Genomic DNA, 24,998 nt, shown 5'->3' with positions numbered 1-24,998 from the left:
ATCTACAAAGCATTACAGTGGTAACTGTAACTGAGTAACAGGTTTATATAGTGTCTCCTCACCTCACCTTTAGGAGGGAGGAAGAGGTTGGAATGATAATGAAGATGTCAGTTTACCTCCCCTTCCTCCTTTCTTACAGGAAGGAGTGAAATACTGGTACTTGATGGTTTTATCTTAACTCTTTTACTTCCCAAAAGTGTTCCTCTGCTGAAATAAACCTTTAAGTGTGTCCATTTTCTACACAGACTATATGCTGAAGTCTGGGAGGATTCAATGTACATTAGTATTTCTTGAGAAACTGTCTTGCTGACTTCTCATAAGGAAAAATAAAGAGTGGAAGATGTTTATTATCTGTCTATTCAAATGTGTTAAACAGGTGTAATCATACAGAAGAAACAATAAGTACAGTACTATAGTTGCGGCGCACGACTCTGAGGTTATCATTATTGTACCTTGATGACCTACCTGTAACCAATGCGTCTGACTTTGTATCATATTATACAGGAATCATATTATTATACACAAATGTATTATACACGAATATTATTATACAAGAACATTTTATACACAAGACATGCGTATCATATTACACACGGAATTAGACGCACTGTTGACGGGTAGGTTGCCAGGGCATGATAATGGCAACCTCTGAGTCGCGTGCCGTGACTATAATTTCATTTATGAAGGAATTTAACTTAGGAACATTTTTCTATCATAAACCTAAATACTCATTAGCACTTTGAGTTTTTTCTTGTTACTACTGGACAATTCTATTCAGCTCAGAGACTTTATGATTTCAGGGTGAAAACAGCCTTCAGTAACTCCTTCAATAATAAATAAAACTGCCTGGTGGTCGTCTGAGTGAAATGAAAAACATGCCCTCACAGTGAACACACAGGTCAAACAGAAATATAAGAAAAACTGCCTTTCCAAGCGATCAGCATTGAGTGAAAAAAGTGGTGTGTTTCAAGGCTAAACTATGTTCACTTAACTCTTCCATCCATGGTTTTCAGCTGCATCAAACTTATTTTTACTCAAACTGCACTTGGGGGGAAAAAAAAAAAAGGGGGAGGGGTGGGGCAATAAGAGAATCTTAGGACTTCAAATCAACTCATCCAGAAGATAAGAAAACTGAACATTCATTCAGATAAAAGACTAGAAACCTTTGTTACATTATGTCCACCGTGGCTCAAATTGATTTGCATGACTCAGAAATACTGTATCCCTTATACTGTAAACTGTACATACATCATCCAATCCTACGTTGCCCCATGAGCAGCGTAGGAACCCGGGGCTAGGCAAGTTGGTCCAGACATTTAAGATGAGAGTGACCAGCCTCACTCATCCCTGAGTGACATTATGTGTGCAATACACCCCAACCACCCCTTGGATATAAACCCGCAGCGGCTCAAGCCGATTGGAGCACCTTAATTACCCACTACACCACCACGTGCCATAAATTGGTTATATGGTTACCACCCAGCATAGTAAATGGTTTCCTGGTGTACAGGAAACCATTTGGCTTGTCTCTCAGTGTAGTCACCCATAGGCAGAAGGAATAGTAAAGAATGAAGGAAAGAAAGAAAGAGTGTAAAATGTACAAGAAAAAAATAGTCACAATGATGCCACCAGACCCATGAAAAACAGCTGGTCTCCAACGCAAACATTAATCAGTTGGAAAAGGAGGGCTAACAAACAGTAATTCCTCACTTACCACTGTAAATGTGTTCTTAAAAATGACTATCAAGTGAAAGTTGTGCTAAGTGACAGTTATGTTTGGGCAATGAAACTACCTTTTCAGTTAATAATAATCATCATCGTCACCATCTAATCCAACAGTGTTGCCCCATGGGAAGCATAGGAGCCCGGGGCTGGGCAAGTTGGTCCTGACATTTCAGATGAGAGTGACCAGCCTCACTCATCCCTATGTGGCATTACATGAGCAATAAACCCCAACCACCCCCTGGATATAAACCTGCACTGGCTCAATCTGATTGGAGTGCCCTAATTGCTCACTAAACCACCAGGTGCCATAATTTGGTTATACAGTTACCACCCAGTGTAGTAATTGGTTTCCTGGTGTACAGGAAACCTTTTGGCTTGTCACTCAGTGTAGAGTCACCCGTAGACAGAGAGAAGAGGAAAAATAGAGGAAAAAAAAACAGAGGAAGGAGGATGGAAAGAAGGAATGAAGAGACAAAAGGGCAGGCACCCGAGGGCAACATTATATCGTGTGCGGATGGTGAGTGCCCCCCACCAACCATAAAAATAATACTAGTAACAATAATAAGTAATACTAAGAATACTCAAGACTGCAAATAATTATCAAAATCCAGCTAATGTTGTGAGGGTGTATCTGTATGTGTAAACACAGAAGTTAATTTTCAATCTGATAACCTAAGGTATATATTGTAACTGATGCTGGTATGAGTTGTATGAACTCTGACCCTTTATTGCATATCCCAACTACTTAACAGTCAAAAATCATGTTCTATGTGAAATGTGCTTCTTTCAGAACTCAATAGTTTTGTATAATAAAGGGAATTCATCTTGAATCAACTACGATGCAGTGTTACTATTCCACTCTTTTATGTAAACAGTAATGCGATCTTGTGTTCACATGTTCCAGACACAAGGTTCCTTGTAACTGCTCTCTCTCTCTCTACAGTTTATTAGGCATAGTACAGCTGGTCCTTTCCCTGAAAGGTAACAGTCCTTCACAGATGGTGTCCCACACCTTCATATGTCGTTGACTGGACTCCAGAACCCATGATCCATATAAAAGGTATGTGAGGGTATTAGCAGGGATACTTTATGACATGTCAGTGAGTCTTGTGGAAGATCAACTGACCACATTAAAAATTTTTTAAACCCTTAATGGTTCCTTGCACCAGCCTGGCACTGATCTCACATCCTACCACATGATATCCAACAAACACCTCCCTAAACTGACAGTCTAAAAATACACCATTATTACTGTTATTCCTATTATTATTAGATACAAAACTGCGTGTGAAGTCAGAAGACCATTAAGTAATCCCACCATGCACAAAACTTGGAGGGAGAGAGAGAGAGAGAGAGAGAGAGAGAGATAATAAACACAAACCTTACCATCAATGAAGTTCATGAACGCCAAAACCAACATTTCCAAAGTCTACGAAACTAAAAGAGAGCCAACAATAAATTCTTATCTTTGAAGCAAGAGAAAGTTAACTTTGCATCTACATATGCTCACACCTGGTACACTGCATGTATCATGATCAAGGTAATTCCAGAGAACAATTCCACAGACCAACAGTCATGAGGCACCTTTGGTATATGTACTCAACTGTATAAAACCTCAGTGATTCTAGTGATAATGGATGCTGTGTGAATAAGAATTAAGGAGACCTGAAGCATGTATACGAGTTAGGGAGACCATCATGCATTGGATGAGCCACATTCATGAGGATTTTATGTAGCAGGCAAACACAGCTCACAGTACGATGGTGTTCAAGATCACAAAAAAAACTTCAACACCACACAGAAACCTGGCAGTCCTGAAGACCGTCATCCACCTTTAGATGACAAGCAGCCAATGATGATCATACAGGTATGGAATATTCAAGAAGAATAAGGCACCCAGAACACAGCACAGTGGTTACTACCTCTCTCTACTGTCCATAAAAAGATGAATCCCTCACTCACACTGCACTACTTCCTAAAGGCTCCTCAATAAATAAATAAACAAACAATCCAACAAGAAGGAGCATTCGCAGAGTGAAATATCCTTGTCCTACAGTTGGTGTATGAGTGGTACATTTTACTTTACCCAGTGGCCTTGATATCAGACTGAATGTTTTCAAAATAAAATTACTTCATCCTTGACTAACCCTCAACTATTCAACCAAGTTTGGGTTAAACTGGAGCAAGGAGTCTGAGCTGATCTTGCCTTGTGACCTTGGCTTTGACCTACCTGAATGTCAAAATTCTCCATCCTTTCCTGATCAAGCTTTCTACCTGCTTAGGTTCAGTTTGACTAAAAACTGCATGAATTACAGAGATGAATTGATGCCCATGCCCTAAAACCTTGACACTTGATTTTCTCAAAGCTGAATAACTTCATTCTTGCATTACCCAACCCTTCCACCAAGTTTAAACTGACTTCTCCATATGATCCAGACCTAGAATTATTGCTCTAAATAAACAAAAGATCACTTGCTTGGAAGACCCTCAACCCCTCCAACAAGTTTGGTCCAAACCAGATCAAAACTGCTATTCAAGCTATTTTGCCCATGCACACAAGTCAGGTACATGCTGAGCAAAACAATATTCTACTCTCACTATCATGAGCACAAGTATAATATATGAATGGCGATTTGGCCAAAGCAAAGTATATCTTTATTACATATTTCTGTACCCTCCACACTATGAGTACTAGTAAACTAAACTGTATCTAAAACCAAAACATGAAACCTGACCTGCTGTACCTACCTGTATACACATACAATACAGATATCCAACTCACCATCTCTCATCCTTCTAATCTACAGTATCTTACCTACTGCAGGAATCAATCAGCAACATTTGCATTGACAACGAAGTTTAAAAAAACTTTTCATTCAAGTAATATACTAAAGCATCTAGTACAATACTTCGCTATGAAGTATCATCTCCCAAAATACTGAACACTTACATCCATTTCATTTGCAATTCTTATCATTTAAAATCCAGTGTCCTTTAAACCAAGATCTTGTGAAAATTATTCTTTTACAGAAATTAATACAGTATTACAGAACAGTACTGCACTTACCTTACTATGAATCAAGATGAAAGTAATACTGCTTTGCTACAACTGTACAACCTGCAGTTCCTCTTTCCATTTATTAACCATGAGTCTGGTACTGTTACTATCCATTTCCAATCAACCAATTATTCCCAGCAGTATTTTAAGTAATTTATTCACTACCCTTAATATTACAGGTATTTCACTTTATAAGCTGGTTTCTGTCAGCGCAATAAAAGCACACTGCACTGACCATACATTCTTCAGCTGACATGTAGCTACCAAGCTTCCCATTTTTATCTTTTTCTTACTCAGTACCCTCTCCTACATCCCACCTCGTTCCTATCAGGTTCCACGTAAGAGTTAAGACTGCAAGGTTGTGCGTGAGAACCCACCTTTTCATTCAGACAGTCTCTTAAGTCAGTGACATACCCACGCATATCTTGATAGAACTGGTAGATGGAGGTCAGGGGTTGCTGATCATCGGTGCAGCGTACTGTAGTAGCCTTGCACTCAGCCAGTTCCTGCTCCACTGCCTCCGCCTCAGCCTGGTGACGCCGGAACACCTCCTCCAGACTGGTCCGGCTGTACAGTGGGTGAGGGAGGGAAGATCCAAGACGTAACATATGTTGAGTATATTGCCTCGCCAGGACTGCTGGCAACAGGTGGGTGCTTTGACTTATGACTGTAACTACTGGAAATATTCAGCTACACTAGGGGACTTTGGATCAAGAACATAAGAATACCTTATAGACTTAACAGTGAAAGGCTTAACACAACTATTTGCACTTGGAAAGTACTTTACCTTCAATATGCTTCAGCTATCAAAAGTAACTGTGTGTGTGTGTGTGTGTGTGTACTGAAGCACGGAAATATTTTCTTTAGCTATGTCAAAAGTCCTCTTTTCAAGTTGCCTTTGTCTCCGTGTCATCTTACCCTCATTCTGTCGAGTTCTCTGATAAATCTTTCATTCTCCATATACTCCACATCTAAACACCTTCCACTTCAATGACTATAAAGCCATTTAGTACTCCATGTTTCTACAGTGACAAATTTCTATTGACCTGTCAGAAACAATGTCCTAGAATTTACAAAGTTCCACTTCCACAAATCAAAGCCGATATGCAAAGGATTACTCCCATATTTACATTCACACTCCTGATGACATGATTTAGTGAATCTGATACTTTTCTACCCTCAATTCTCTAACCCTTGTTGTTATGGTTCCTGCGACCATATCTCGGCAACTTCATTGCAACTGCATCATTTCTGCAATGCCCTACAGGTAGCTTATGGCATGGTGTCATAGAGCTGCATGGAAGAAGAGGGGGTAACATCCACTTTCCTCATCTATCTTGCATTCCTACGAAATGAAATCCCTCCTGCACTCTATTTTGGGTTTATGACGTTTTATGGAATGTCTCCTTCAGGCACTGTGACTACTGTTCTGTCATTAGGACTGTTATATGAGGGTGATGAAGAGAAACATGAGCTAGGACGAAAACTTTATTCCTTACCTATTTCACCAATGAGCTTCTTGGCAAAATCAGTCAGGAATAAAGTTTTGTCTCTAGCGTGATTCCCAAAATCACCATCCTATAACAGTAATTATTATTCTCTACACTTGTCTTGTCAGCTATTGTGAACTGCATCAATATTGACTCTTAACTGCACATCATGCTTACTTACTACTGAACAATATTATGTGAAGTGTATCTATGAAGATTAATGGCTATACAGTGAAAAGCACACTGAATGAATGAATGAATGTTACACAATGATTTACAGTACACAATGAAATGCCAGAAACATCACACAACCAAACACAATATTAAATTCACCACTAAACTATCAGCCCACTTTTAACAAAGCTTCATTTCATCATAACGTAATTCATACGTGAGTAAAAGATGGAAGAAGAGCATAAGACAGTATGGATCAGTTGGGTCAAGGATTGTGTGGGTAAAGTTGAAAGTTGGAATACAAATGTGGGCGATTGTGTGTGTGTATGCGCCAACGCAAGATCGTGCTAGAAGAGTGAGAGAAGAGTTCTGGACAAATGTGGAAGTGTGCATGGAAAAGTTTGGAAGGAATGAGAGAGTGTTTTTGATTGGTGATATGAATGGTAAAGTTGGTAATGTGAAGGTGGATGGAATAGTTGGTGAGTGGGGTGTGCCTGCTGAGGTAGATGAGAATGGGAGTGCGTTAGTGGACATTTGTGCTGGGAGGGGGTTGGTAATAGCCAATACCCTCTTCAGGCATAAAATGATCCACAGGTATACATGGCGAGTGATGAGAAGGGTGGGTGGTGAACTGAATGAAAGGAAGGCAATGATTGATTATGTGTGTGTGGATGAAAGGATGCGAAGATGTGTAAAGGATGCAAGAGTGTATAGAGGTTGGGGGAGTGGACTTTCTGACCACTACTTGGTCGTGGCCAGAATTAGGATGCAAGTAAGATGGAGGAATAGAAGAAGGGAAAGACGAGAGGAAGGAGTAGTTGCAAGGAGAGTGGAAAGGTTACAAGAGGATGAGAAAAAGGCAGAGTATAAGAGAGAAGTGGAGGAACGATTGGGCAAATATGAATTGGAGCAGATGGGAGACGTGGAAGGTGTGTGTAAGATATTTACAGAAGAAATATGTGCAGCATGTGATGTGGTGTGTGGAAGGAAGAGAAGACGGAGGGGGGTGCAAGGAACAGCGTGGTGGACTGAAGAGGTGAAACAGGCAGTGGGACAAAAGAAGAAAGCATACAATGAATGGATGAGAAATAGGGGCGTGGAAGAAGTTGAGAGGCGGAAGAGAGAGTTATATGTGGAAAGGAAGAGAGAGGTGAAAAGATTAGTAAGAGAGAGTAAGAAGAGAGTGGATGAGGAATTTGGAAGGAATTTGAGTGTAAAGTGGAGGGACTGTAAGAAAATGTTCTGGAGAGAAGTGAAAAGAGTAAGACAGGGTGGAAGTGAAGTTAGCAGGGGAGTGAAAGATAAAAATGGTAGATTACTAGTGGAGAAGGGAGAAAAAGTGAGCAGATGGAGAGAACACTTTAAGGAATTGTTGAACGTAGAGGATGGAAGTAATGCGAGTATAAGTGGCTGGGGAATGGCTGGGAGAACCAGGGAGGTGAGAAGACAGGAAGAAATCAGTAGGATAGAAGTTGTGGAAGCAATGAAGAAAGTTAAATCGGGGAAAGCCCCAGGAATTGATGGAGTGTGTGGTGAAATGCTGAAGCATGGGGGAGAGATAGTAGTAGAATGGATGTGGAAGATGTGCAGATTGGCCTGGGAGGAAGGTAGAGTCCCGGAGGATTGGAAGTCAGGTATAATTATTCCCTTGTACAAAGGAAAAGGGGAAAAAGAAGTGTGTGGTAATCATAGGGGCATTTGTCTTCTTAGTATAATAGGAAAAGTGTATGGTAGGATACTTATAGACAGAGTTAGAGAAGGAACAGAGAAATTAGTTGGAGAAGAACAGGGAGGCTTTAGGAAGGGAAGAGGTTGTGTAGATCAGATATTCATTCTTAGATCTTTAGTGGAAAAGTTTCTAGAGAAGGGAAAGAAGTTGTATGCGGCTTTCATGGATTTGGAGAAAGCATATGACAGGGTGGATAGACAAGGATTGTGGAAAGTGTTAAGAATATATGGAGTAGATGGGAAGTTGTTGAATGCTGTGAAGAGTATGTACGATGGTGCGAAGGCTGCAGTGCGTGTGGATGGTGAACTAAGTGAATTTTTCTCTTTGAAAGTTGGTTTGAAACAGGGATGTGTCATGTCTCCATGGTTGTTCAATCTGTACATGGATGGGGTAATAAAAGAGGTACAAGGTAGGGTAGTGGATGTTGGAGTGGCCCTGGTGAGAGAGGATAGTGTTTGGAAATTCCCTGTACTGTTGTTTGCAGATGATACTGTGTTGTTGAGTGAAGACGAAGGGGAGCTGCAAGGCTTGGTGGATGAGTTTGGGAGAGTGTTTAAGAAACGGAACCTAAAGGTGAATGTAGGGAAGAGTAAAGTGATGGTCTTTGAGAGAGGTGAAGTCAGTGAATGTACAGCGAGGTTGGATGGTGAGGAATTGGAAAATGTGAGTACGTTTAAGTATTTGGGTAGTGTGATGAGTAAGGATGGAGGTTTGGAGGGTGAAGTGCTTGAAAGGGTACAGCAGGGAAGAAAGGTTGCTGGTTCCTTGAAAGCAGTGATAAGAAACAGGGAAGTGAGCATGGAAGTAAAAAAGTTACTACATGACAGTATTGTGATACCAACTCTAACATACGGAAGTGAAGCTTGGACATTGTTGGAAGGACACAAGTCAAGAGTGAGAGCAGTGGAAATGAGTTATTTAAGAGGAGCCTGTGGAGTCACGTGGAGAGACAGGCTGACGAATGAGGATATAAAGGAGCGTTGTGGTGTGGATGTGGATGTGATAGGAAGCGTTGTGAGGAACACACTGAGGTGGTTTGGCCATGTGGAGAGGATGGAGGGTGAAAGACTGACAAAGAGAGTGTGTATGAGTAAGGTGGAGGGTGGAAGAGGGAGGGGGAGACCGAGGATGAGATGGAGGGATGGGGTGGAGAGGTATATGAGAGAGGGGGGTGTGAGTTGGGAGCAGGGCAGTGAAATGGCGGGGGACAGGGCGACTTGGAGGCGATTTGTTTGTGGCCACCCCAAACGGGATTGAGGCGTCTGGCAATAGATAGATAGATAGTAATTCATACTTCTTTCAGCATGCTGCTCTCCAATTTAAACTACCAGGTACTGTCTGCTAAGCATGTTTCATAATGAATGATTGCCTCGTCTTTCACAAGACTGTCCGTGATCCATACATCATACAATCTTCCAATCTTAAAACTGAGGGAGGTGGAGGGAGAGAGCAAGTTCAAATCTGCCATAACCACACAAGCCTGGCACTCACAAACTCCAAATAAATTATGCCGGTACTTCTCCAAACTGTTGGACAATCAATGTAAAAACCTGCAATGTTTATGCACCCTTTGCTAGGACATTTATGTTTTATCTCTTAATGTTCCACCTATCAATGGTCTGTGCTTGACGTAAATCAGTTAACAGAAGACATTACAAAAAATTAAGACGGACCTCAAAATCCACAAGCTTATTTTCAATAAAATACTCTGGTTTGTTATCTTACGAAAATTCTGAAATTTTTCAAACATGTTGCGAAGTAACATCAAGAGTTATCACAAGCAATCTTTCAGAAACTGGTATATCAACAACAGACCTCCCAACCCAAACCACCCTACAATACCAAGCTATACTATATTCAGCCTTAAGACAATCTAAATCATACTACATATTTGTTACTTATGAAGAGGTCAACTGATAACAGTTCGTAATCTTTTTATCATGTTGCTGCCGTTGTTGTTGGTTAACCACAGTCTGTCTTGCTGTGCAGACTGTTGACCACAGGTAATCAACTGCTTCTGAAGGCCCTTGCTACAAGTACAGTACAGTACATACACTGTGTAGAGATCCCGTGCTTCCCGGTGGTAGATTGTTCCTTACCAGGGCTGGAGCAGAGCCCTTCCCACAGCAAAGGCACAGGGAAATATGAGATTTGGCTCTTAGGTGGCCACTAAAGCTGCTCCAACCAGGGCGCACAGCACCACCATGTGAAGGCTTCTCATCAGCACCATCACATTACTGTACCAGTTGTTAGTGTACTTACAAACATTCGCACGATATGATTTATTTTCTTACGCATTGTTTTACTATCAATTTCTAAAAGCAGTACCATCATCTTTCACAGGAAACAAATGACAAATATAAGCCATTTTTCAACATTTTCCTGTCCAAGAGCCATGCAAAACTGTACAACATCACAAAGAAGCAGCCTTTCCCATCCATTTTTAAATCTATCTATCTATCATCCAATCCTACATTGCCCCATGAGGAGTGTAGGAGCCCGGGGCTAGGCAGTTCATCCCGACATTTATGAGAGTGACCAGCCTCACTCATCCCTGAGCGGCATTACATGAGCAATCAATCCCAATCACCCCTTGGATAAAAACCTTCACCAGCTCAATACGATTGGAGCGCAATAATTACCCATTAAACCACCAGGCGCCAAAATTTGGTTACCGGTATATGGTTACCACCCAGCGTAGTAAATGGTTTCCTGGTATACAGGAAACCATTTGGCTTGTCTCACACTGTAGTCACCCACAGGCAGGAGGAGGAGGAAAGAATGAAGGAAAGAAAGACACAGAAGGGAGTGTAAAGTTACCTGTAGGCAGAAGGACAAGGAAAGAATGAAGGAAAGGAAGACAGAAGAGGATGGAAGGAAAGAAGGATGGAGGAGAGGAAAAGGCAGACACCCGACAGCAGCACTACATCAAGTGAGTGGATGGTGAGCGCCAACACCTACCACAAGTGGTGATAAAAGTTCCTGTGATTTTATGACATATCTGACCAGTGAAATGTGTTTGCATGAAACAAAATCCACTTGTTTTTCTTGCTGGGGTAATCTGGACACAGTGACTGATGTGATCACCTCTGTAATACTGTAATTTCATTTCTCTTTGGACTGCCATTGCTCAAAAATGTTCTTGTGTGATCATAGCTTTATTTCAATAGACTTAATCTCATTTAATGTTTCTGAAGACAATGTTCTATTAAAATCTTCGATCTGATACATAAGTAAAATATTTTGTATCACAGGAATTGAATACTTTACCTAATGTGTAAAATGCAGGACCTAATGTGTAAAATACGACATACCACTAAATTGCTAAATGGCTTTGGAGCTTTCATTAACATCTCTTTTCTCAGCAACATATTCTGCACATTACACCTTAACAATCCTCTTATTAGTTACTGTTGCAAACTGTGTCAATATGGAACAGATATACATAACATGTAAGAGAAAGTAAGGTATGGCACAACTGATTATGAAAAATAACAGCTCACGAAGAGGCACTACAAAGTCTCCTATGTCAACCTGATTGCATCCAATGGCAACAAGCATTAGTTTGCCTGGTCTAGGACGTCAGATGCCACAACCTCTGAATTTCAATTCAAGAATCACTCTTCAATTTTGGATTATATAAAAGCAAGTTTTTAGATGATGCTTTACTACAATGGATGGTCCGCACAGTATTACTGCAATTATGCATGCTGAAACTTATTAAGTGCTCGATCATGACTTTTCAATTAACAGTCTCTCAGTTCATTAAATCTTTGCTCTCTCAATCACTGTTGTAACTCTCAGTTGTACTAACTTTCTTTAACACAATCATGAGACTCCCTATATGAAATCACCTGTTTAATGCATCACCACACAGCAGTGTCAAATTAATATCTATGTGTTATTTTAGCATACTGGGGGGGGGGGGGGGAAATTTCACCTTACTAAACATCTTCAATAATGCTTGCAAAGCACAAAAACCCAACACCAGACCGAAATTGGTGTTCTGTTACCAAACATCAGTAAAACTGAAGGTTTTCAATAGCAGCTCTCGGCAGCTGCAAATATCATGAGCCTTGCCACCACCACAGTAAAATTGGTCGATGGCCATCCTCACAACATCTCCCCTCCAATGCAAATTGCATCAAGAGGGAAGACCAGCTGGGAGACGTGATCCTAGTTTGGGTGTTTTCTACCTGTCCTTGAGGCGTTTGATGATTCCTTCTGCTTCATAGTTGGCAGGCCGGGGTAGAGATGCTGCAGAAGATGGTATCAGTGTTTCGGTGCCCCACAGTCCTGCCTCGGTTGTCCCAGCCAACCCCAGAGCCCCACCACTGTCGAGACTTGTGTACTGTCCAACAATGTCACCCGGCTGCACCACTGCTTCTTGGCTACTCTCACCATCACCCCCACCAGCCACCTGGTAAAGATGGTGGAATATAGTGGTTGCAGACACACTCAAATATAAAGAAATACCAACACAAACAAAGCCCTCAGTATATGTCACCTTCTTGGATAGCCAATATCATTTTTGTGATCGTGTCTACAATAAGCTCCAAAAAAACTTCCTTAACTGCTAATGCTACATCTGATTTGGCAGTTACCCTAATTTAGAGTACTATACCAGCTTTTGCGGAAAAGTTGTGATATTTTGGAATGCATCAATATATATATCGAGAATTAATACATACATCTGATGACTACATACTGTAGATAGTCAATGTACTGTATGTGTGTTAAACTTATAGTTACCGATTGGGAAAGAACTTCATTAACAAAAGTGATTTTTCTACTGCAGCTGATAAGATGAGAGGAAGGATGGGACTGGAATGGGTTGATGTTGTGATGAGGATTGGGATGGTCTGGTCATGTTGACAGGACAGAAGATGACAATCGGGTGAGGAAGGTGAGAAGTGTGATATAATGGTGCTAAAGGCGGGCAATAAACTATACTCAATTTTTTCCCAGCTGATGATCCACTTTCATGAATGTGGCACCTGCGCACTCTTGCCGCATGATTGGTTGGTTTCAATTTCATACCTGAAGTATCATATTTAAGAAAACATTTGTACCTTATATTCCAATTCTCATACATTTTGCACTGTCACTGTACTATACAAACAGACATGAAACAAGTCCCGTATGTATCTGTGCTTCACCCAAACGGACAATGAATTTGAGGAAGTTGAATTTGAATTGAAAATATTTATTGTTGTAAAAGGTACAGAGTTGTTGCATCTCCAATGAATAAATAAATACATATACTTACAGATATAGATACTTAGGGATAATATGGGCAAAGGTATCGAAGCAATGGAGAAAGTGTGGTCCATAATAAAGTCTGACATCTTGCGAGACGAGACAACTTGTTTTTCCCACCTGGCCGTATCTCGTGTCCCCCACTCCTCTGTAGCGACTGTTCCATTCACCTTCCCACTTCCACCTATTTACCACTGACAAAACTCCTAATTTACTTAGAATGGTACTATTGTCTAATGTAACAAGTGCATTAGTATTAAGATACCTTTTATTTGCACTTACCCAGCCAAATGCATTTATTTTTTTTTAAATATAGGGAGATGCAACAAGTCTGTAACAATTACAACAATAAGTATTTCAAATCAAATTCAACTTCCTCAAATTCATCATCCGTTTGGGTGAAGAACAGATGCATACTCATTTCATGTCTGTCTGTATAGTACAATGACATTGCAAAACAGCATTTATGAGAATTGGAATATAACATACAATTGTTTTGTGTATATATGATACTTCAGGTAAGAAACTGAAACCAACCAATCACGCGGCAGGAGTGCGCAGGTGCCACATTCATGAAAGTGGATCATCAGCTGGAAAAAAATCAAGTACAGTTGACATTTGGCAGCCATTTTGATGACCTTCACCTCGACTGCCCATTTTCGAACTCATCCAAGATTTTGGCTATATCTTCATACCCTGAAGGTTTCACACTGCTAGCTCAAGCTATTAATGTTATATAATGGTAACACACACACACACACACACACAGACGCAGGCAAAAACATTATCGTTCCACCTTGGTAAAGGAGGGTGATAATAATCCAACTTCCCTCCCAAAAAAATGGAATACAAATATGTTCATTTACTTCAAATTTTGTACTACTAATGGTGAGGAACTTGCCTTTGCATTTGCTCCAGCCTTCAGTAACTGCTGCTTTTCCCACTCACTATCATGATCACTGTTGTCACTCCCTTTCTCTGAAAAGAATCATTCCATACAATTAGTTCTCATTACATATCAGGAATGTGTTCTTATATTACTTTTTTCATATAACTAGTACAGTAAATTGGGGTAAAATGGTAAAATAGCTCTTTTGGCAGCAATGGAACATTATTAGGCAACCTTCTAGCCTTAAAAAAAAAAAAAAAAAAAAAAAAAAAAAAAAAAAAAAAGTCATCCGGACCTTCTTTCACACAAGAGTAGCAATGTCCAGACAGCCAAAGTTTGCCTAATTTAATGGGACATGCTTCCATTCACTCATTATTCATGCCTTCAAAATCCTGGCTCCATCTGATACGCCAAAAAAAATTTCACCATGTTCTGAAGCTTCATTTCCTGTTCATATTTTAGTTAGTTGTTTTCCGGGGAGGGACACTAACCCTCTGCCACCCCACTTGCTGTCACGTAGGGAACACATGTTGGTTGGTTATAAGGTTACCACCCTGCGCTTATGCTTTCCCAGCTTACAGGAAATCATTTGGCTTGCCACTCAATGTAGAGCAACCCTAAAACAGAGTACCACTACACTAACTGGGTGGATGGTGGGTGCCCCCACCTAACACAAAAATCAACAGGTATTTGCCAGACTAAAGGACCTACTGAAGGACCCGGTATGTTTAAGTATTTGGGTAGTGTGATGAGTAAGGATGGAAGTTTGGAGGGTGAAGTGCTTGAAAGGGTACAACATGGAAGTAAGGTTGCTGGTTCTTCGATAGAAGTGATAAGAAACACGGAAGTGAGCATGGAAATGAAAAAGTTATTTCATGACAGTATTGTGATACCAACTCTAATGTATGGAAGTGAAGCTTGGACCTTGTAAGAGGGACACAAGTCAAGAGTGAGAGCTGTGGAAATGAGTTATTTGAGAGAAGCACGTGGAGTCACATCGAGGGACAGACTGACAAATGAGGATGTGACGGAGTGTTGTGGTGTGGATGTGGATGTGATAGTAAGCATTAGGAGAAACACACTGAGGTGGTTTGGCCATGTGAAGAGGATGGAGAGTGAAAGACTGATAAGGAGAGTGTATGTGAGTGAGGTGGACAGGAAGAGAGGGAGGGGGATGCCAAGGATGAGATGGAGGAGATGGAATGGAGAGGTATATGAGAGAGGGGTGTGTGAGCTGGAAGCAGGGCAGTGAAATGCCAGGGGACAAGGCGACATGGAGACGATCTGTTTGTGGCCACCCCGTATGGGATTATGGTGTCTGGCAAGAGATAGACAGACAGACTGAAGCATCACGTATACCTACATGATAAAGCCAATCCGAATGCTGTCACGTTAAAAAGGGATGCCAAACCCCTGGTCATGCACTTCTCTGAACAAAACTCATCCAGCCAGCTTGGTCTCTTGTCTGTCCCTTAGCCTCACTAACTTCCATACCTCTCTTCCCCACACACTCATCCACCATACCCCGCCACCTTCTTCTTGGCCTACCTAGCCTCCTTCCTTCTTCAGATTCGCTCAAATATACCCTTTTCACCAATCTCTTTTTATCCATTCTCTCCACGACTATACCATCCCTGTACACTCTCTTCAATTCTGGTGTCTACAGACTTCCTCACTCCGCACCTTTCAGGAATCATATTATTCCGTATCCTATCCACTCTCTGTACTCCATATACATTCCTCAGCAGTATAACATCCACTGCTCTTACTCTTGACTTTTCATGAAACATAGTGTATTTAATTTCATTGACTACAGTACTAGTGGTAGGTGGTGGCGACCATCATCCACTCACGATGTAGTGCTGCCTACTTCTTCCTTAGCCTTTATCATTCTTTTTCTGTGCCTGCCCTCCTCTCTTCCTATTTCTCCCATCTTTCCTGCCACTACTTATTGCTTTTCCTTCTGTAACAGGTGGCTTTACATTGAGTGATAAGCCAAATGGTTTCCTGTAAGCCAAGAAACCATTTATAACTCTGGGTGGTAACCATATAACCAAACCATACGTGCTCCCTACGTGTCAAGTGGGTTGGTGGAGGGTTAGTGCCCCTCCCTGTTATTCTCTCGGGCATGGAAGCATACATTCCTTTCTCATATCCTTTGACTAACGCAAGAAAGCCTTGGTTTAATCACGCTTGTTCTAATGCTGTCCGCAACAAGGAGAGGGCCTACAAATGGTACCGGAGCCAACCCACACCTGAATCACATCATCTTTACGTTTCTGCCCGGAATCGTGCTAAGTCTGTTCTTCGCTCTACTAAAAATAATTTCATCCATACTAAATGCTCTCAACTCTCCAACTCGAATTCTTCCCGCTCCTTCTGGCACCTTGCCAAAAATCTTTCTAACAACTTTACCTCATCATCCTTCCCTCCTCTTTTCTACTCTGATGGTTCTGTAGCTATTTCTTCTACTGATAAAGCAGATCTCTTCGCACAGACTTTCTCCTCCAATTCCACCTTAGACGATTCCGGTGCTGTTCCTCCTTCACTTCTCCCCTCTGACTTCCTCATGGCTGACATTAAAATTTCTTCAGTTGATGTATTTTCTGCCATCACTGGCCTCAGTACTAACAAGGCATATGGGCCTGATGGGGTCCCTCCTGTTGTTCTCAAGAACTGTGCTTCTGTGCTTACACCCTGCCTAGGCAAACTCTTTCGCCTTTGTCTGTCAACTTGTACCTTTCCTTCTTGCTGGAAGTTTGCTCTCATTCAGCCAGTCCCAAAGAAGGGTGACCACTCCCAACCCTCCAACTATCGTCCAATTGCTTTAACGTCCTGTATTTCAAAAGTTTTGAGTCAATTCTTAATAGAAAAATTTTAAGGCATCTTTCCTATCACAACCTTCTTTCCGATCGTCAGTATGGGTTCCGTCAGGGACGCTCCACTGGCGATCTTCTCACCTACCTTTCAGACTCCTGGTCATCCTCCTTTCGGGACTTTGGCGAAAGCTTTGCCATTGCACTTGACATCTCAAAGGCTTTCGATCGAGTCTGGCATAAATCTTTAATTTCCAAACTGCCCTCCTACGGTTTCTATCCTTCTATCTGTGCCTTCATCGCTAGCTTCCTTTCTGGTCGTTCTATAGCCGCTGTTGTAGACGGCCATCGTTCTTCTCCTAGATCTATCAACAGTGGTGTTCCTCAGGGCTCTGTCCTATCACCAACTCTCTTCCTTTTATTCATCAATGATCTTCTAAGCTGTACATCTAACCCTATCCACTCATACGCTGATGACTCCACCCTTCACCTTTCCATTCGGTTCCCGCAACGCCCATCTCAACAGTTACTTCAAGAAACAAGGGATGAGGCTATGGCACACCTAATGTCTGACTTGGCTCGTATCGCTGACTGGGGTAAAAATAATATGGTTGTCTTTAATGCATCTAAGACTCAGTTCTCACACCTATCAACCCGAAAAAATCTTCCACAGGTATACCCATTAATGTTTAATAATATTCAGCTTAATCCTGCATCATCCTTGAACATGCTTGGGGTTTCATTTACTCGGGACTTATCTTGGAAAGATCATATTACATCTCTTGTAAAATCTGCTTCTAAGAGATTGGGTGTGCTAAGCCGACTCCGCTCTTTCTTTACCCCTGCACAATTGTTGACTCTATACAGAGGTTTTATCCGCCCCTGTGTGGAGTACAACTCTCATGTGTGGGGAGGCTCCCCACATACAGCTCTTCTCAATAGGGTGGAGTCAAAGGCTTTTCGTCTCATTAACTCTCCTCCTCTTACTGACTCCCTTCAACCTCTGTCTCTTCGCCGCACTGTTGCATCTTTATCTCTTTTCTATCGCTACTTTAATGGTCACTGCTCCTCTGAACTGTCTGCTTGCATTCCTCCACCTCTACGACGGGCGCGTAGCACCCGTCTGGCAGCAAACTCTCATCCCTTTTCTGTCCAACTCTCTAATGCAAGAGTTAACCGTTACTCCCAGTCTTTCATTTATGCAACAGGTCAACTCTGGAACTGTCTCCCTCTGTCTGTATTTCCTGCTGCCTATGATCTCCAGTCTTTCAAACGCAGTGTGTCCAGGCATCTCAAAATGATCGGATCTTGAATTTGGCTCTCTATTGTATTTTGTTTTTCTCTTGGAGGGAACTGTTACTGCGGGCCATGGCCTTTGGTTCCTTCTTCCTCGCATAAAAAAAAAAAAAAAAAAAAAAAAAAAAAACAAATAACTCAAGAGTCAAATGGCCATCCCGTACGGGATTATGGCGTCTGGTAATAGATAGATAGACAGAATAGACTACAGTACTGGCTATAATGAATAATCTGAATTATACAGAATAATTTGTAACTAAATACCACAACAGTCTGTTTATGTCTGTTCTTTTCATAAAATGTGTCATCTTTCTAAGCACCTATAGTAAAATTTTTGTTTTTGCTTTGTTTTCTTAGATTTTTTCCTTGATATTCCACCTTCTCTGATGACACCATTATTTTTTTACATTTTGAATTCCATAGTATTGTGCATGACCTGCTAGTTACTAATCACTATCATCTAATCCCATGTTGCCCCATGAGGAGCGTAGGAGCCCACGACTATGCAAGTTGGTCCTGACATTTAAGATGAGAGTGACCAGCCACACTCATCCATGAGTGGCATTACATGAGCAATATACCCCAACCACCCATTGGATATAAACCTGCACCGGCTCAATCCGAATGGAGCACCTTAATTACCCATAAATCCACCAGGCACCATAATTTGGTTGTATGGTTACCACCCAGTGTTGTACATGGTTTCTTGGTGTATAGGAAACCATTTAGCTTGTCACTCAGTGTAGAGTCACCCGTAGACAGAAGGAAGAGGAAAGAATGAAGGATAGAAAGACAGAAGTGGAAGGAAAAGAGGAAAGGGCAGTCACCCGAAAGCAGCACTACATCAAGTGAGTGGGTAGTGAGTGCCCCCACCTACCACCTAAAAAAAAAAAAAAATAAATAAAAATAAAAATATAATCAAGTTTGCTGACTGAAATATCTGTTCCATGGTAGATGAATGAGCAAATATCCTTTTGTGAGAGTTTTTCAACCAATGTCTTTTTCTCAAAATGTATGAATGTACATACTATAGTGGTATGCCTACATGAGCCTGACATAAGCAGGCAGCTCTAAAAAAAAAAAAAAAAAAAACTTCAATAACACTATACGAAAGCTGGCCATTGTGGTCCCTGGCTTATTTGGATGTGAACCCATTAGACTGCTGACTGAAACTACCCTTCAGCAGTTCACTATGTGCCTTTTAGGAGACATGAAGTTAAGGAATATATTATAACCAGGTGCTACCACCACATGAAGGCATCCTTCTCCATCACCGTGAAAGGTGGTAATGATCTTTTTCATTTGCTTGGTTACTGCTGGAATACTTACCGTATACCTATACACCAGGTTCTAATTCTGTATACAGCAGGAAGTGAACTATCCAAAGTTTACAAAATGTGGATATTTTTCACATGCTGTACTAAAGGATCCAGAGGACATAACATACATTACCTACTGCACTGTGGAAAATGCAAGGACCATATGTAAAATGCTGAATAAAACTATAATTACTTCAGCCCAAGAATGTAGTTTTTCGTATTTTTGCTACCTCCAGATGACTGTATTCAACTTAGGGAGACCTCTTGTACTGAAAGAATTACTGAAGGTGGTATTTAACACCTCCAGTCTAAAACGTGCTACTCAATAAATAAAATCAACTTAAAGTTGCAAGAATCATATAAAAGTCCATCACTGGTGTGAAGTGGTTTAGACAAGAAAGAAAAAATAAAAGATGGTATACCTTGTGCGGCATCAAATGCTTCCCTGCGCTGCCGTCGATCCCGCGCCTGTTGATTCAATGAAAAATCCATACGAGACTCTCCCTCCTCATCCTCACTACGGTCATTGTCATCATCTCGCACCAGTCTGCTCTTGCTCTCTTCCACCCTGACAACATAAACCTCCATTTAATACACACTTATTATATACTACTTCTCAAGGTTCTTTCATTGCAATTAAGTTTAGTAAACCAGGAAAAGATTCCTTGTTAAAGGTTCACTGGTACCCATAAAGCTAATTTTTCAATTTCTCCAGCTGTACAAAAAAAGTTGCAATGTTTTGGGATGTATCTCTGACACATAATGAGGTCTTAGTGTCCAGGCATCCCTTACTTGACCCTTTCACATACCGATGACGACCAAAGCATTCATTGGCTTCTGAGGCTCAGACATTCAGATGATGGTTTCAGCTGTCATCCGACAACATACTGTACATGTATTCAGGTTCATTTTTCTGTGGTATTATTGCTCCAAATACAATAAATTTTACATAATTGGATGGGGAAACTTATCCAGCTAAGTTATGGAGAAAAAAATATACTATATATCTTGCATTTTTTTTCCCAGAACTTTTTTTAAAGTGTAAAATTTTTACATGTTGGCTAAATTCTACTTGTTTTGGATTTTGTTTGTGTATATTGATTTTTTCAACAAAGTATGATAAAGTACAATTACTAAGCTTCAAAATGAGACCAAATTGAGCTCTCTACAATGAACAGTAACTTTGCTATGAGCGGTAGTAGTAAACCATTTCTATGCGACTTCGCACAGTGCTTCAGATAAAGTCATGCACCATAGCAATTTTTCACAAGCACCCCTGATGGGAAAGAGTTAACAATATAGTTGTAAAGCCTAAAACTATACAGTTAAAACATGTTACAAGGGACTGAATAATGACACTTCAGGTTATACACTTCCAAAAACAGCACTGCACATAGTAAACAAGGTGTGGGAGGGAAAGCTGACAGACTACAGAAAGCCTTCAGCCTTGACTGCTCGCTCCCTTCTGCTCTGCTTCTGAAGAAGCGTGTTAAAAAGGACACTAACTGCAACGGCCTAAACCAGTAGTCCATATGCCAATGGCATTGAATGAGTTAAGCATAGATACAAGCACAAAATTATATACTGAATACAGTAGTTATCCCTCGATTATCCACAGGTCCATTACCCGAATGATCCATTAACTGGACGCTGTGATCCGGCTGTATTAAATCATTATACAGTAATCTCTCGATCATCCAGACGTCCATTACCTGGACGCAGTGATCTGGTTGTTCACAACCATTAGTTGTACATTTTTTTCATAATACCTGGACAAAATGCACGCGTCCAGGGAGAAATTAGGGCACTACGAACATTTTCAGACCCAGCCAGGCAGGAACAGCCCAGTGTCACCACCCTGTCTGGTTGAGCAGTTTACTCCGCGTCCGCTAAAGATCACCTCGGTCGATCCCAGCTCCTGCCCGGCAACATTAGCAAACAGCTCCTCTCAGACAGTTATTATAGCGGTGCATGTGGTGGTTTTTGTGGTTGTTTTCAACCTACTTCACGCCTTGCTATTCCTCGCATGCCTCTTCCTAAGGTGTGTGATGATGGCCCTTCCACCAGGGAAAAGGAAGAGGGTAGGGCTGACCTGGTGTATAGATATACGGTAAGTATTCCAGCAGTAACCAAAGAAAATGAAAAAGATCATTACCACCTTTCACGGTGATGGAGAAGGATGCCTTCATGTGGTGGTAGCACCTGGTTATAATATATTCCTTAACTTCATGTCTCCTAAAAGGCACATAGTGAACTGCTGAAGGGCAGTTTCAGTCAGCAGTCTAATGGGTTCACATCCAAATAAGCCAGGGACCACAATGGCCAGCTTTCGTATAGTGTTATTGAAGTTTTTTTTTTTTTTTTTTTTTAGAGCTGCCTGCTTATGTCAGGCTCATGTAGGCATACCACTATAGTATGTACATTCATACATTTTGAGAAAAAGACATTGGTTGAAAAACTCTCACAAAAGGATATTTGCTCATTCATCTACCATGGAACAGATATTTCAGTCAGCAAACTTGATTATATTTTTATTTTTATTTATTTATTTATTTTTTTTTAGGTGGTAGGTGGGGGCACTCACTACCCACTCACTTGATGTAGTGCTGCTTTCGGGTGACTGCCCTTTCCTCTTTTCCTTCCACTTCTGTCTTTCTATCCTTCATTCTTTCCTCTTCCTTCTGTCTATGGGTGACTCTACACTGAGTGACAAGCTAAATGGTTTCCTATACACCAAGAAACCATGTACAACACTGGGTGGTAACCATACAACCAAATTATGGTGCCTGGTGGATTTATGGGTAATTAAGGTGCTCCATTCGGATTGAGCCGGTGCAGGTTTATATCCAATGGGTGGTTGGGGTATATTGCTCATGTAATGCCACTCATGGATGAGTGTGGCTGGTCCCTCTCATCTTAAATGTCAGGACCAGTTTGCATAGTCGTGGGCTCCTACGCTCCTCATGGGGCAACACGGGATTAGGTGATAGTGATTAGTAACTAGCAGGTCATGCACAATACTGTGGAATTCAAAATGTAAAAAAATAATGGTGTCATCAGAGAAGATGGAATATCAAGGAAAAAATCTAAGAAAACAAAGCAAAAACAAAAATTTTACTATAGGTGCTTAGAAAGATGACACATTTTACGAAAAGAACAGACATAAACAGACTGTTGTGGTATTTAGTTACAAATTATTCTGTATAATTCAGATTATTCATTATAGCCAGTACTGTAGTCTATTCTATCTATCTATATATTGCCAGACGCCATAATCCCGTACGGGATGGCCATTTGACTCTTGAGTTATTTGTTTAACAGGGAGGGGCACTAACCCTCCACCAACCCACTTGACATGTAGGGAGCACGTTAAAAAACAACAGAGATATGATCGTTTCAATATTCACAAACTTTAAACGCGATTTCTGGCCTTTTTAAAAAATGTCGCTTGGTACAAACTCGCACGCGCGGCCTCATATATATAGTAATCCCCGTACTTTCTGACGCCCACTTTCCAGACACCCCACCTACCGGACATTGTGGGTCTGGACCTTCGGAACCCAAAAAATGGCAAAAGAAAAGAAAAAATCCCAATAAAATCCAAATTTTTACCCACCCATAATTTGAAATTGCCGCGCGGCACTGAACAGCTGGTTTACACCACGGCCCCTTCACCCCTTCCTTCCTCCCCCCTCCCCTGTCAGGGTTACCATTTGATATTTTTCAGTACCAAATGTGGGCCACTTTGGTAATGAAAAATTCGTTTGGTAATGAATCAGAATAATGCACTACCAAACGGATTTTTCACATGTATGAGGATACACAGGATGGAGATGGTGGATTGTTTCCTCTCTCTGATTAATATGCTAGCCAACATAGTGTGAAAATAATCAACATGCTGCTAATTATGGGAAGAGTGATTACATGTATTTCCACTTGTATATATAATTAACGAAGAATAAATGCTAGCTTTACAAATTTGGTAATGAAAAGTTAAATTTGGTAATGACAATTGAGGAGTTTGGTAATGTGGCCGTTGCGATCTGGCAACTCTGATTCCCCGTCACCAACACTCCAACATTTATTGCCTACCTTCAATGGTGAGTAGATGCCTATCGCAATGGAAGCCACACATGCTCATTTTTTGTGAATAAACAGTGAATAAACTGCAACACCTCGCCACTAGACCACATGGGAATTTACAGTGTTGTGCAGTGTTAAGAAATTAGAATTTAGAGTGCAAAGGATTAACTGGAGTGCAAATTGGCGGTTGAAACTGGCGTAGTGCAGTTAAGAAGAATGTGAAGTGTTAAACAATTATAACTTACAGTGCAAAGAACTAAGTGCAGCACAACACTGGATTACTGAACGTGTTTCAAGAGCATTTTCACCACTGCCAAAACATTAGAAAAGCCGGCCACAAACGTCCTGTAAGTACCCTGGCTGAGGTACAGTCACTTCTAATTCCTCATTCTTTCGTTCCTTTTCATTTAATTCATGCAGTCACTTCTAATTCCTCATTCTTTGGTTCCTTTTCATTTAATTCATGCTATATGTCCATTATTGGTGTGAACAGGGTCTTAAATAGGTTTCAATAGGTGCCATGCATGTCCAGTAGGAAGTTATTTAGGTGGCTTTCAAAGTTAGGCTGGGTTAGTGTCCTTAAGTACTGGTCCAGGAGCTAGGGGCTCACTTTCCGGACGGGACCACTTTCCGGACGGGACCACTTTCCGGACATGCCTTTGGCTCTATTACATCGGATAGAGCGATTACTGTATATGATTTTTTTTTTTTCCAGTTTATTGTGTTTATAGTAGTAGTGCTGAGCAACCCAATCCTTGCAGCAAGTCTGTCAGTCTGGTCACGAACCGCAACTGTAAGTCCCTGTGGCACTGGCAACTGGTGACTGTACTCCTGCAAATCTCAAACACACAATCGCACACAAACTTCACATAGAGACTGTCTTCCTGTTTTTCTGGTAGTAGTAGTGATGCGCATTCAAAACGCACATGTCAAACAAGTGGAAAAAAGAGTTTCTTGTAACACCTGACAGAACGACGAATGCGCTCCACCCTACCAATCTGAATGTCGCTTTTATCAACAAATCACATGTTACGATTGTAGTCTGTGACTGCATTTGGTATTTGAATATGGTCGCCTGTCACACAATCTTTTTTCCCTCTGTTGATGAGAGCACCTGTGTGCACAGCTGACAGCATGTGCACATCACACTTGTCTTGCCA

At 41.1% G+C, this 24,998-nt stretch overlaps 1 protein-coding gene across 1 annotated transcript in view; it reads right to left on the bottom strand.

Annotated features, from left to right (window-relative positions):
* LOC145409598 (PAX3- and PAX7-binding protein 1) overlaps positions 1–24,998 on the bottom strand; it is a 67,266-nt gene that overhangs the window by 29,752 nt on the left and 12,516 nt on the right. The window contains exons 5-8 of the mRNA XM_080279951.1: positions 20,178–20,323; positions 14,337–14,413; positions 12,373–12,596; positions 5,161–5,350 (exon numbers count right to left, since the gene is read on the bottom strand). Of these exons, the coding sequence (XP_080136077.1) occupies positions 5,161–5,350; positions 12,373–12,596; positions 14,337–14,413; positions 20,178–20,323 (637 nt within the window). The remainder of the gene's footprint in view (positions 1–5,160; positions 5,351–12,372; positions 12,597–14,336; positions 14,414–20,177; positions 20,324–24,998) is intronic.

This window comes from Coenobita brevimanus, chromosome 82, assembly GCF_032717465.1.
Source record: "Coenobita brevimanus isolate Jiangsu-jjx chromosome 82, ASM3271746v2, whole genome shotgun sequence".
In the NCBI taxonomy this organism is placed as follows: domain Eukaryota; kingdom Metazoa; phylum Arthropoda; class Malacostraca; order Decapoda; family Coenobitidae; genus Coenobita; species Coenobita brevimanus.
This window is presented reverse-complemented; position numbering and strand designations above follow the sequence as displayed.